This window comes from Alosa sapidissima, chromosome 16 (genome assembly GCF_018492685.1).
Source record: "Alosa sapidissima isolate fAloSap1 chromosome 16, fAloSap1.pri, whole genome shotgun sequence".
Taxonomy (NCBI): domain Eukaryota; kingdom Metazoa; phylum Chordata; class Actinopteri; order Clupeiformes; family Clupeidae; genus Alosa; species Alosa sapidissima.
The window spans coordinates 27,749,531-27,763,982 of NC_055972.1; the positions used below are offsets into that span (position 1 = coordinate 27,749,531).

The 14,452-nt window shown below is 46.7% G+C and overlaps 1 protein-coding gene across 7 annotated transcripts in view; it reads right to left on the minus strand.

The window, feature by feature from the left end:
* ccdc88ab (coiled-coil domain containing 88Ab) overlaps positions 1 to 14,452 on the minus strand; it is a 55,885-nt gene that overhangs the window by 28,567 nt on the left and 12,866 nt on the right. For all 7 annotated transcript variants that reach the window (XM_042064998.1, XM_042064997.1, XM_042065003.1 and 4 more), the window contains exons 4-8: positions 8,171 to 8,240; positions 4,194 to 4,252; positions 2,813 to 2,896; positions 2,208 to 2,348; positions 848 to 1,017 (exon numbers count right to left, since the gene is read on the minus strand). In XM_042064998.1, coding sequence (XP_041920932.1) covers positions 848 to 1,017; positions 2,208 to 2,348; positions 2,813 to 2,896; positions 4,194 to 4,252; positions 8,171 to 8,240 — 524 coding nt within the window. The remainder of the gene's footprint in view (positions 1 to 847; positions 1,018 to 2,207; positions 2,349 to 2,812; positions 2,897 to 4,193; positions 4,253 to 8,170; positions 8,241 to 14,452) is intronic.

The window sequence follows — 14,452 nt, forward strand, 5'->3', positions numbered from 1 at the left end:
AGGGCAGGAACTTTTTTAACTTGTTGTCTGAGAGGAGGACACTCAGCCCATTATGTGCGAGCTGTAGCCGCCATGTGCACTAATAACTTCCAGAGATAAGATGTGCACTCATGCCAGATGAACCTCGGCAACTTCCTGTTCCCATTATAAAATGGTTCTCATTACGCTGACCACTACCTCTACAGAGCAAATGGAAACAACCCTCGGCGCATTGTCCCTCAAGGTTAATCCACTCCAAAGAGGAAGTTCAATTATTTATTGTCTGCCGCTGAAAGCTCTTTGGGTACTATGCTGGTGATGTACCAACAAGGGTAATGCTGGGGATGCTTAAAGGAAACACTGCATTTCCCAAACAATACCCCCCCTGATCATGCCGAGGTCTTTGTTTTCCTTTTTATCGCCAGATGCCAGATTTTGCTGTCCTCAGGTCAATTACAGTGATTCATGAACGCCGAGGCTAAGGAGGAGCTTGCTCTTACTTGGGTCTTTTAAAAGCTGAGTCATGCTAGGTCACCACTGTGCGCACAGACTATTGTCTTCTACAGTGGCGGCTCTCGTCAGCTTTGCTCATCAGAACCAAACAGAGGCTTCTCAGGACACGCTTGCCTCACTGCTGGTCTCAGAGGACAGAAACATCCTTCACTTAGTTTAAAAGCAAAGGAGCTGAGCACTTGCACCAAGCGTCAGTATTTCCACATAAAGTGTCCTTCAAGGGGGAAGTACTGGATAGAAAACATAAAATGTCTCTCCCATAAAAACAACCCGACATTAAAAATGACATTTAGACATTCTCGTAACAAGCCAAAGCATCAGCTGAAAAAAACTAGGAGAGGCATCTGGTACTTACAGCTCCTGTCGGATGCGTCGGATCTTTGCTTTAGCATCGGCCAGCTCCACAGAGAGATGCTGTCGGCTCTCGGTGCGACGCATGCTGGGCGAGTCGCCAGGAGACTGAGCATATGGGGCTGGAGGGGAGTATTGCCCACAGTCCCTCTCCTGGGTCAGCTCCACGATGGTCTGGAGGAAACAAGGACATCGCATTTCATACTCAGGGCCGTTCAATGTACTTTACATCATCCAAGAACAAATCAAATTAAAAATAAAAAGGACTAAATGACTCAAATGAAATCACCCTGGTATAACCAGACACACATCCTAATAAACACCAATCGGAGAGCAACTGTCTGGTTATTTGTGCATAGGCTGACATTACATTGCTCTTGACATTGTGCTGTGTTATTACATCTGAAGCTTTTAAATGGAAAAGAAGAGCTTTCAACAAGTAACACTGCCAAAGAGCACAACGCAAAAGCAAACCCTGTAGTAGTGCTTAGTCACTGTTCACAGGTCTCAATGAGACTGACCTTTGACCCCGATCGTGACCCACAGGAGCAGACAAGTGGACTGACACAAACTTCTGACCTCCATCTGCATCCGACTGGCGTTTCTCATGGAGGATGAGATGTCAGATTAGCCAGCGACGGAGATTAAGAGTGCGGTTCTCCTGATGGAACCAGAGCACCCAGCCAGGCTAGCCAAAACCAGTCCATTAAATGGAACCCACAACTCAGGGAACTCCGTTTGAACTGGTCTGAAGAGCAGCAGTTTGTGTCACGCTACATTGATCTGCTTTTGGGCTGGAATGGGATGGGCTAGTTTTGGGGGGATGCTGCTTGCATACAGTGGTTGGACTGTGAAGCATCAAGCCGGGGTGCTGTTTGAGCCTGTGTTTGTCAGCTATAGTTCCACCCCTCCCCCAGGCCTGTGAGCGTGTGTGTGTGTGTGTGTGTGTGTGTGTGTGTGTGAGAGTGAGAGAGAGAGAGGAGAGTGTATGTGTGTGCATACGGGCGGAAATGGCGTTTTAATGAAGAGCGTCTGGCCCCCAGAGCAACTCTGGAGATCATTATCCCCTTTGTATATGGCACTCTGGGGGTGTAGCCCCTTCCAGGTCAGAGAGACCTTCTCTATGGGAGGCCCACGCTTAAAGGCCCCCCCTCACCTGCACTTCATATACATGTTAATGCTAGCACATAGGCTAGCCACCACACACTTATCCCACCCCCCCTCCACCATCACATCAATAACCATACTTCACAGGCTAAGCCTAGGTGCTAATCGCTAATGCATACAGTAACTATGGGCTTTTGGGTGTGTGAGGTGGTGAAAGGTCCCTTCCCTCTGTGAGCTCTGCGTAGTGCGTACTGTACCTCCAGCTGGTCATCGCGCTCGTCCACCAGGCGCTTGAGGTGGAACGCCATGCTCCTGGAAAAGGAGTCCAGGTCCTCGGGGAGAGACTCGCCGCCTTCCAGCCACTGCAGGTCCAGAACGTTCTCCTGGTTGTGGGTGACCTTGAGAGAAGCAGCCAAACACACGTGTGAAAAAACCTGAAAAGCTACAACCAAGCTTCACAGCAGAGTGGGTAGTGTAATCTGAAGCACAACACAAAGGTGGAAATTAGCCTAAGGCTAACATTTATTTAGCATGTATTGTACATGGTCTCTTACAAATTAAATAAAAAAATAAATAATAATAATTTAAAAAAAAAGTGGGCCAGTGAAAATATGGAGGCAGTGGGCTTTGTGATAAAAATGGCTATAGACACTGCAGGGTCTCACAGATGACCTAAAATCCACTCCTGACTCCTGCGAGTTTTCTGAGATGACATATGTTATCAGTATGCTGGAGCGTGAATGGTGGAGAGAGTGTGACAATTTATATCGATTTCAGGTAGAACTGGGTCAAGGAGCGAAAGTGTATAAATAAATGTGAAAAATGTGCTTCAGCTCTCCTGTGTAGACCTTTTGAGTCCTACCTCCTGAATGTGTGAGGCGATGGCTGCTTTTGTGTCAAAGTCCAGAGTCTGGATCCTCTCAATGTATTCCTCTTTTTTCTCACACTGGAAAACAAAAGAGGCAGAGGGAGAGGACAGTCCGGCAGGGAGACTACAGTTTGGAATGTTCACAGGGTCTTCAAGAGGTCAAACAACCAGCTTCCCCAAACAGAAGGGAAGTATGCTGAACCCTGATTGGTTGGCCAACTAACTGAGCTGTTCGCTAAGGAATGCAGGGTATTCTCACTGAGTAACTAAGCGAACGGTTAGAGCGGTTAATTTTTGAAGGGAGCTGGTCTTTCTTTATCGAGAGAAAATAACACTCATCAGTCGAGGAGGGGTTGGGGGGCTGTATGTGTGTGGGCTTGTGTCGATAGAGACAGGAGTGCCACACATACAGTTGAACCCGGAGTCATATGGATACTGTGACAGCGATGTGATATGAGACAGTGATGTGGTATTCCAAGGAGGTTGATCCCCCATCCCTAAGGTCACACGGAAGTGGCAGGAATGGCACTCCAGGGGATGCAGTGGGCTTGAATACACAAATCAGAATCGGAATATGGTTTACCGTAATTTCCCTCCTACCAGCCGAGGTTTACACATTGATTTTGCAGGTGGGCTTTACATGAGAATGCATTCCTTTACTTCATTCTTGTTTATAATTAAAGCATCTGATTCTGATTCATTGGGCTATTGGGCAATTGGGCACTGCAGAAAATACATGGCTGCGGTCAATACACTGGCTTTGTTCTTTTATTTCCAATACCACTGTCCTGCAGTTTATACATGATGTGACTAATACATGGGACATTACTGTATTTGTCCAAGTAAGTTAATAGAAAATAAATTTGGTTCTGGCCGATGGTGTCTCTCAGCACAGCACAGACAATACAATACCATTGTATATAGACAATAAATGAACAATATCCAGACAGTATACAATATCCATACAATGTAGACATTAGCTGTGGCGGTTTCTAGAGTCTCTGCTCCCCTGCTTCAGTAGGGGATACTATAGGATTGGGTCAGAGCATATGAGCACTCCCATGGTGCCCCAAAGCCTGCTGAAGGGCTGACCTCAGGCAGACAATACCACCTGTCACACTGCTGGGGCATTAGGGTGGTCAGTTCCAAACAGTGCCAAACAGTAGAACACAGGAGGCTGTAGATAGTATATAGTCTACAGGATCTAGCCTATAGAATTGATCTCTTTGCAGGAACACCTTAAAAACATAGTAGTCATTAGACTGGTTACATTTTTTTTTTCAATTTCAAGGGGGTTTTACTAGCATAATTGTATGACACAACAGTGTTGCCAAAGCACAAACAAATCACAAAGGCATTCTATCATGCGACTTACCTGGACCGCACAACCCAGCAACAGCAAGAGCATCTTCTTCATCTCCTCTAGACCTTGCTCTGTAAACACAACAGACCACACAAATCAGCGATCAACCCAGAGCCACCATCCATACCATTAATTAACCTCCTGTCTCATCCTTCTCCAATACATTCAATATCTGGCAAGGAGCTTGACAAAGGTAAACAGTGCTGAAAACAAATTCCTGTTGATAACTCCATGAGGCAGCTGCGCAGGGGGTCTGAAGTGCAAACAAGGCAGAATTCATCTGTGGAGCTGGGACACAAAGGCCTGTTCAAGGCAGGTGGGACCTTTGACACTCGGCCTTGTACATAATGATAAGCTACCTTGCTGACTGACACATGGCTGTTGTTGTACACTGTTGTACAAATGCCGATTTCGTGCCAAACAAAAGACAAAACATGACACTGGCGCACTGCACACAAACCGCCCTTCACAGCACAAAACCTGCTTCTTATAAAATCACCAGGAAGAACAGTCTGAGCCTGAAACAGTGAATAATGAATATCACTCAGCCCCACAGCAACAACAAAAACACATAATGCTATTTTTGTTCAAATACAACCCCCCTTTTTTACTACTCTGTCTGTCTGGTCATACAATAGTAAGCCCTGAAAAGATAAGATAGCCGACTACTACTACTACTACTACCACTACCACCACCACCACCACTACAACAGCAAATGCTACCATTGCAAGTATGACAAGTATCACAGTGAATTCCATGCAGGATGTGGCTCAGATGACAAGCTGAAAAATCCCAGCTAAACTAACAGGATGTTTTGGCACACATTAAAGCATAAACAACATTCCCCATCAAGAGGGAAAAAAACTAACAGCTGACCTATATTTAACTCTGCCCAGTCTTAGCAGCAGCTAGCACATTCACACACACACGCACACATATCTAAAACAAAAGTTGTTTTAATTGAACTGAATTGAATTGAAAACTGTGCAATACATGCTTAGAGGCGGATATGTCACAGTGGGGGAACGACAGTTCCCCCACTGTGATTTCTCTAATGATTCCAACTGCTTCAGCCTCATCTACTGTACAGCCTGCTTTTGCTCACCCAGTGATCATGCACTCTCGTGCTCGATGGCATAGCAGCAGGTGTGCTTATGTGTGTAGGGGGATATCGATCACAAACTGCACCGCAAACGCTAGATATTTCATGCTCTTTTTACTTCTTTGAGAAAACAAGCTCAGGACAACAATAGCCAACAAAGAGAGCTAAAGCTGAACCTCTAAACAACATCCCATTTTAATAGAACCCATATTTCCCCCCGAGTCTGTGCAGCAAACACCAAAAATATTCAGGCAGAGCACCCGTTTGCCTGAAAATTTGTGTTGCAGGCTTTGCAGGCTTTTACAGGAGCGAATCCTGAGGAATACAGCCTTTATATTTCAGAGGCCGCCAGCCTCCCAAGGAACCACAAGGAGGGAGAGCCTGCGTAGATATTCATGGGGGCAAATCTCCACGAGCACAGAAGATAAGCAGAAGGCAGCCGCCGGATGAATAATTTAAAGCGGCTCACGGAAGAACGCGGGGAGGAGGAGGAGGAGGAAGAGAGGAGGAGGGGAGGAGAGGATTTTAAAGACAGGACCAGGTTTTTTATTTCCTTTTTATCCTTTTCTTTTTTCCCCCTCTCCTTCCTAACGGTGATGCAGCAGCTGGCTGCTTGGTGACGGACAGTATCCCCTCTGCCGGCCTGGTGAGGACAGTGCCATGCCATCAACGGCCATCATACTCACTTCCTGTCCTGGCAGGAAGCACACAGGTCGCGGGGTCGGACACCGACTGACCCCTCATGACCGTGCCTCTTCCTGCTCAGCCATTGTGTGAGGGAAGAGGAAGGAGGTGCTGATGAGTGGGGGGGGGGGGGGGTGAGTCATGACAGAGAACCGGGTGGCTTCCGGTGTGCTCACACCCTTATAGTGGAAGCCCTGCTGTTCCAACATCCAACCTCCACTCACCTCCTCAGACACAAGCTCATCGCTGAGTCACTGAATCATTTCAGCGTCATCAGACACGACACACACGGCTGGTGTAACACCACTGACTGCCCCTGTCCTGGGCATGGTCCAGTCTCACTGTGCGTCACAGTTCATCACCGGTAAAACACAATTAAGAGGAACATACCAGTGGAAAGTTCTGGAACCTGAGCTATTTGGTGGAACTACTGCAGAGTTGTAAACAAATCTAATTCAAGACTTGGAATGTGTTCGTTCCATAAGATCCTTGGGGGCAAAATTTAATTTGCTATACAAACCCTGACATTCAGGAACAAGAAACCATGTTGACTCACAATTCACAATGGTTTAACAGCTTTAACCCAGTCTGGTCCATGTTAACAACATTAGCTATCCATCATTTAATAACAGCAAAAACAGCATGAATAAATTAGGCTCTCGCCCAGAAACCCTCCATTGAAAGGTACAGCCTGTGATTTGTCTATTCCTGTACACTTTTTGTCAATTTCAGTGAATAGCTCCTCGAGGTCCTCTAGCTGTTTGTACAGTGTAATTGTAGGAACACTGGAGTTCTTCTGAGTACAGTTCTGGCACTAAAAACGGGGGGAAAACATACTGGCTCAGACCAATCCATAATTAATCATAGCCAGTGAAAATGATGCTTCAGGAGAATGGAGAGGAGGTAGGAAGAGGTCCATTAAGATTGCCTGTTGATATCAAATCTTAACAACCTTTTGTGAAACCGAAACCTGCATCTTTAACTCTTAGCTTTAGCTCATAGGTCATTCCACAGTTCATAGCTCAACTTCAGCTTATAAGTCCCTTCCCCATAAACCTTCATTGTCTCTGTGGGTGGACGCTGAGGCTAGACTCCACCTGTCATGGGTGGCCTGCCGTCTGTCCACAGTTGTCAGTGTTCATCTGGAACCAATGAACGAACAGACAGCTGTCAGGAACCGCTGTGAGCCTGCCACTGACTGGAACCTTGCGGTTAGAGTTCCTCAGAGGAGCTAGCAGAGTAGCTTTAGCTGACTTTCTCTCATATGGCGACAGCTCTATAAATCGCTGTCAGCCCAATTAAAGGAGCTGTCTTTTGATGCAAGACGACCTAAATCTAACAGCTTATGTGATCAGACGCTCATTCCTGAAAGGTAGAATATGAAGGTGACAGAGAGCGAGAGAGTGGAGAGAGGGGGAGAGGAGAGAGAACTCTAGACAGTTAGGAACACAGGAAGACAGAGAGCGATCAAATGAGAGAGAGAGAGAGAGAGAGAGAGAGAGAGAGAGAGAACGAGAGAGAAAGCTAGAGAGAGAGAGAGAGAGAGAGAGAGAGAGAGAGAGAGAGAGCAAAGCGGGTAAAGTAAGCGAGCAACGCGGGACTTCATCAGTGCCTGGGGTTGATTCCCCACAGAGCTGATAATGCGCCCATCCCCCACCGCGCCCTAATGACTACATAATAAAAAGCACATGGCCAACCACTTTCAGATGGGCTGCTGTTGCTGCTCCAGAAACCAGGGAGCCAAAGGTCAAAAGCACTCGGCACTATGAGGCCACATATTGACACAGAGACACTAGAAAACTGCGGGAATCAGCTCATTTGAAAAACATGAAGCTCCTTGTTAGACACATAATTTTATTTGTATGTGTAATGTCTAGTAAGAGGAATGTAAATAAAAAAAGGCATAAAAGCCTACATGTTGCTCCAGGAACATTACAAAAGTACCAAAACTGTTTGGAAATGGAACTGTGTCAGTAAACGGCGCTTTGAAAGTACTGGCGAGAGGAACATAATTTAACATGGTCAGAAATAAACTCCAGTCTAAAAATTCAGGCCGGGAAAAAACACTTCTGCTTTGTTCAGTATCAAATGAGCAATAAATGGCAACGTTATATCTAGACAATATCTAGCTAGACACATGAAAGAGCTTGTGTGTGTGCGCGTTTGTTTGTGAGGGAGTGGCAATGGCCATGCGTGACTTACCGCTCAGAGGATTTCTGCCCAGCACCAGCACGTTGGGCAGGGGCATCATGACCAGCTGCTGAAGAGTTTCCTGCAACACAAACAGAACACACACACACAGAGAGAGAGAGAGAGAGAGAGAGAGAGAGAGAGAGAGAGAGAGAGAGAGAGAGAGAGAGAGAGAGAGAGAGAGAGAGAGAGAGAGACGAGTGGTTAGACGACACACAATACAGCATGGCTTCAGTTCCATACTCATATCTACCACCATTGCTATTACATAACCTGTTTTAATAGCTTAATTTCAGTGGTGATCTCACTGTATATACCATAAAACTAAAAGCATGAAGCATCAAGCATCAAACACATATCAGTTAGTGCTTATTTCGAAGAGCATCTTTTTTTAAGGCATGGTGTTTTTGAAGGCTTGAAGGCCTGTGGCTATTTGAATCCCACAGAGTTTCTATCAGTATGGAAAAAAATGCATGAAAAATCAGTGCTACCCAGTTCGAGTTGCTGCAGCCAACAGCTAGAGTAGCCAGGCAGCTACAGTGCTACATTGTGGGGGCATCTTTAAAATCATTTCTTTAAGGTATGGACCTGGGTCATGACCAGTTGACCACTGTGCTGTGCAGCACTCTCATTAACCTGCTGACACCCAGAAACAGTCACACCCCCACCCAGAAAACAGCCCAATCCCTCCTCTCGCTGGCTAGACAGCCAAAGCTGCTTATCAGCAGTCACTGGGGTCCCAACCCTGCTCCAGCACCACCACACCACCACACACACACACACACACACACACACAGGTGCACAGCTATTGAGCGCGGCGGCCATATTGATTTTCCACTCATTTAGAGTGCTTCTGATATCAAGCCCAAATTTCCTGTAATCCTCCCCATCCGCTCCGTCCACAGCACCAGCTGAGAGCAAGGCCTCTAAAACCCATTCGATCCGAGCCATGCCGCTGTAATGGAGACCATGGGAAAGATACACGGATTTTTGGATCAGGTCCAGGCATTTATTTGTGTGTGTGTGTGTGTGTGTGTGTGTGTGAAGCTGAGAGCTGATCTGGTTAAGTGCCTGGGGCTGTTTGTGTGTGTGTTTGTGTGTGTGTGTGTGTGTGTCTGCTGACCTGCCACTTTTTAAATACAACCCAGCAGTGATAGAGAGCATCAACACCATAACAGACCACATTGAGCTGGGAGTCAGTCAGTCAGTAAGGAGTTGAACAAAGGCACCTTCTCGGTGTCCAAGGTGGGTGCTACACAGTGTTGGTAGTTTAAGCGAGGTACCCCTCTTCATTGCAAAGCGCTCTGGGTATCTAGATAAATTGCATGATGTGTAATTTGCTGCTGTTTTTCCAAGGCAATCTGGTTTGTTTGGTCACTTACTATGAAATACAACAGAAATCAAAATACTCAAATGTTTTGTCTAACTAAGCACACTCATTTTTGCAAACTCACCAGGGGTGTGGGGGAGGTCAAGTTCAGGGCATCCATACAACCAACACAAGTTTTATCGCAGATTAAATAAGGGATTTCTAGTCCAAATGCTGTCACTGAGTATATTTCATCATATTTTGCGTACCCAATGCTGAGGTCATCGTTAAAGAAGCTTTTCTCCGCATTGGGATTTTACCATCTGTCCAAAGCTTATTCTCAAAATGATCTTCATTGTAATGGGCTAATAACAAGGGGGGGTGGACACACGGTCGACCAGTGCTTTTGATCATCCCAATGATGACAGGACATACTGGTGCTTCTAGAAGTAATGAATAAGCCAAAAGAAAAGTACAAGTCGGTCACAGAGACAGCAGCGTTGGCGCCAAATGAACTCACATCTGGCCTTTAATGGTTCGGCCATCTGCTCCTCCTGAGACGCTCAGGTCTGCTGGGCCAATCTCGTGCACTGAGGGAAACTGTCTCAGGTATGAGTTACAGGATGCTCAAGCCCTCAGTCTGTCTCGCTGACCGCACAGACAAAACGACAGACCAAACGCCCCAGAGGAGCAGAAATAAAATCTCTTTCCTGCAGCAGCAGGACACCAAATGAGTTGTCTGTGGCTGTCTGTCTGCGAGACCAACGCTGTGTACAGGGTTTCACATTCAGCCAAAGCCCTGTGATCATAAGCATCTTCATTTTTTGGCTGAGTTGTGTTCAATTTAACAACCAAATATCCAAATATGGCAACATATTTTACCACGAGACGTAGGGAAACATTCATTTTTCTGCTAAGCACTGTTTTTCCTCCTGAAATGGCATATAATCGGTCTGAAAGTAGTGGCCTTCTTTGGAAAGATGGATTACCATCTTCACACATTAGTACTATTGCAAAAAGGGTATTTTTGTAGTAATGGAAAGTCCAGTTTCTGAAATGCAGTGTTACTGAGATAAAGCACCATCTGTGGCCATGACCAAATGACTGAGCAAGGGAGTTAAAAGACCTAGGCTTTCTACGAACACCTGTCCTCTCTCTGGCCACCTCCCCCCTCCAAACACACACACCTGTCACCTCACCAGAGCATGTGTTTACAGCGCTAGTACGCAGCACAGACAGTAGTCACACTGTTGAGGGAAACGTCACCTCGCCGTATCAGTGTGCATTGACGTATTGAGTAATGCATGTGTTCCTTCAGGACACCTCTACAATGGTGAAAAAGGATACTGATTTGTTTTTGTTTTTTTCGCACCCACAAGTGTTAAATCTTCACTGAATTCTGAGAATGGTGCATTCATTGTAGGATGCAAGTTCCCTAGCAGACATGACAAAAGCATGACTCAAGAGGGAAGCTCAATTTTCACAAAAAACACTGGGAAGGCAATGTAATGAAAACCTGGTCGAGCAAAATAGCAAGTAGTAAATCTGTGCTTACTTGCACTAAATCTTCTATGCTAACAGATTAATTAGGCTTATGTCAAAGCAAAACTGTGTGTAGTTTTGATGGCTGGAGCGCTCGTAGTTTGCATACATATTTGGGGACAAAATTAAACTCTGGGTTGGAGCGTTTTGTTTGAAGGGGAGCGTTGCATTAGCCAGTGCTTCAAGAGGATTATGCTGCATGTCTTCTGTATAATAGATGACAGCGCTACAGGAGACGGCTCCATATTGGGCTTGTCACCGACTGACAGACACCAGTTCCCCTTTGAAATGGAAAAGGTTTGTCTCTGTGTGCAGTTCCCCCCCAACTGAACTGAATATCAGTAAACAAGAGCAACACTGTCTTCTGTGTATATGGCCTGAATGATGTGTATATTATATGCACATTGTACTGTTCTGTATTCTGTCCTGAGCCTTACACTAAACCAAATTCCAGTTGATGTTTCATCGTATTGGCAATAAAGCATTGCCTGGACTTGACACTTGAGTACAGGGCCGTCCATCTCCTCTGGCTGTTCTGCTGGTTTTTCTACAGTTGGATATGGGTGACAGGAAATACCCATAAAGGAAATGTAACTGCATCCTGTCAGTAGCGAGAGAGAGGAAAGAGAATTGCTCTCCGATTCAATCAAACCCCTCCCCAGCGCTCCGCATGAATGAAGGCTACCTACATATTCTGCATTATTGATGGTCTCAGAATTTCCGGTCCCTGATGACTAGGTCATGTTTCTGTGTGATAAGGAAGGTCAATTTCGATGCCCAAGTCTTTATGGCCTGAAGCGCTTTGTCAAACAATATTAAAACACAAACGGTCCGGGCTCCGTCCTTGAAAACAGCACTGCCTCAATGTCAAAGGGAAAGGAAAAATTTCACCAATCTGACACTACCATGCTCTTGCTGTGCCCTGGATTCTGATGGACAAGGCTAGCTGCTGAACAAAGTGCCCCCTGCCACACACACACACACACACACACACACACACACACACACAGCTGCATGGTGGAAGAGAGGCTGCGGAAGTGGGGGCTGCTGTGTTTAGGAGTCACAAGGGCTGGGGTGTGTGCATGTGGCTCGCCACCCTCCCCTTCATAGACCAGGTTCCGTTTTGGGAGGAAGGCCTGGAACAAGAGACCTGATTGTGCAGCCAGTGGTAAAAAGGGGGTGGGGGATGCGTGTGTGTGGGGTGTGTGTGTGTGTGTGTGTGGAAGGGGGGGGGTGTCGGGCTTACAGAGACTCGCACGCGTTGAGTGCAGGAACGGCCTGATTCACACCCATTCTGCAGACATCCAGCACGTTGCCATGGCAACCGCTAGTAGGTTTATTCAGCCTAGCTATCGTGTGTGTGTGTGTGTGTGTGTGTGTGTGTGTGTGTGTGTGCAAAGCTCTCGGCTCACTTTCTTTTCTCTCCCTCCCTCCTGCTTTATCTCTTCCTCCGCTTCACTCACCCTTTCTCCTACTGCGGAGATTTCTGCTGCTCCCAAAAACGTGCTGTGATTATGAATTTGCACACGCCTTTAGACAGGCAGCAGGCTAAGCCCAGGGTGACAGGCAGCACACTAAACGCATGCAAAGCCCAGGGTGAAGAGAAAAAGGGAAGTTTGCACGACACTTAAACATAACGTACGGGGAATGTTCCCCTTTCAAATGAGCACAGGAACAATAGGTTGAAAAGAATCAGAGCGACTGTCAATAAATCAGCCGCCTCACGGCCTCACCCTTCCATTTCACATCACGGCCAACTGCAGATAGTCTGAATATCAACTGCACAATTTCACTACGGACAGCTTTGGTGCTTTCCTCCACTCCTCCCATAGGTGATCATCAGCAGTAGACCACATCTTTCCCCACAACAAGAAAGACCTAGGCGATCCCACACCCTCCTCAATTAGGTCTCCGGAGAGCTTCAAACGCACGTTCAGCCCCAGATACTCTGCTCAGCCCCCGAAGGTCAGCCCTGGCCGTCTGCGGTCAGCAGGTTCTCCGTGGCCTTTGTTCTCCAGGGTTTCCCCACGGGAGCGGTGTGGGGCCTGAAGGCCCCTGCTGAGAGAGAGAGAGAGAGAGAGGCCACAACACGACACGCCTGGAGGCCACAACACAAATCAGAATCCAGCCCATCCCCGTCCACTCCCTCGACATCTGTTCATGTAGCCTCACCTCTCCTGCCTGACTCCAACACCTAGCCTAGCACCTAACGCTGCTGCGCTGACCTCTGTGAAGATACAAAAGGTCAGATGTTTTCGTCCTTGCCACAGCACTGGTAGGTGAAGACAATTTTGGCAAGTAGAACGTGGTTCAGTAATTTAAACTGTGGAAGGTAATAAATCTCTCTCTCTCTCTCTCTCTCTCCTCGTCTAACTACCTATAACAAATGCAATTTTAAAAAACCTTTCCATTAGAGGCATTTTCAGAGTGATTCAGGTCAAAGCCAGAAGGCACTCCTGACCTGGGGCATGAGCCTTCATTTCATCCAAATTTCCACTGCACATAAAATTACACCGCTACTGTGATAGCTCAAAGCATTTCAGAAAGATCACTTACAGACCAGAGGGAAACCCAAGACCACAATGGCCCAAGCAGCAGCAATCTGTCCATGCTTTAAACATTCCTTACGTCTGACAGGAGGAGACCAGTGAAAATGACGGTGGCAACAGGATAATGATTCAGACCCTGAGCCTGCCTACGCTGGTCAATAAAAGTGTTCATAAAATGAGATGATGCGAAGGGGTTTTGCACACAAATCACTCAGAGCCATACGTTTTTCATCACCCAAAGCACATCCACTCCAGCAAGCCTCTCAAGTGACATACTTCCAACACCTTCTCTTTGTACCTATCCCTACCCCTACTGTATCCCTGTTAAGGTTCCTTCCTGATGGGCGAGAACAACAAGACAACCGTCCTACTGTTATCAGCAAATAGAGCATACTGTATCTACGTGGCTGCAGGTCCCTTCAGGCAGTAAATGTTTACCAGCTCGCTGTGCTCCTTAAACATGTACATGTGCACTGCATTCAGTTGGCATTTAGGCCGCATGATAATGTATGTATACAGTACGGCCGGGAGCAAACAGCAAGGCACGGCCTAATAAACTAATTAGCTCTTGCCGCCATGTCCTGTCACCAGACCACCAAGGGGAATAAGACTTCCCAAATGAAATAAATGATGAAAGCACAAGGCTCCCACTAAGAAGCTGTTGGACCCCCTCGGGGGGGGAAGTACAGCGTTCCCATAATGACACAGGCTGCACGCATTCCATCCCAATATTTCCACTATGGTTTCCAAGAAGCAAGCCAAAAAAAAAAAGAGCGGAGAAGAGAGAAAAAAAAAAGAAAAACACTCTGGCCTAAGCTCTGGACATGAAGCCTGCCTGGCCTTCCAACAGACCGCCTTTGTGTTTCTAAGGCGACAGCGGAGTGCCAACCCCTT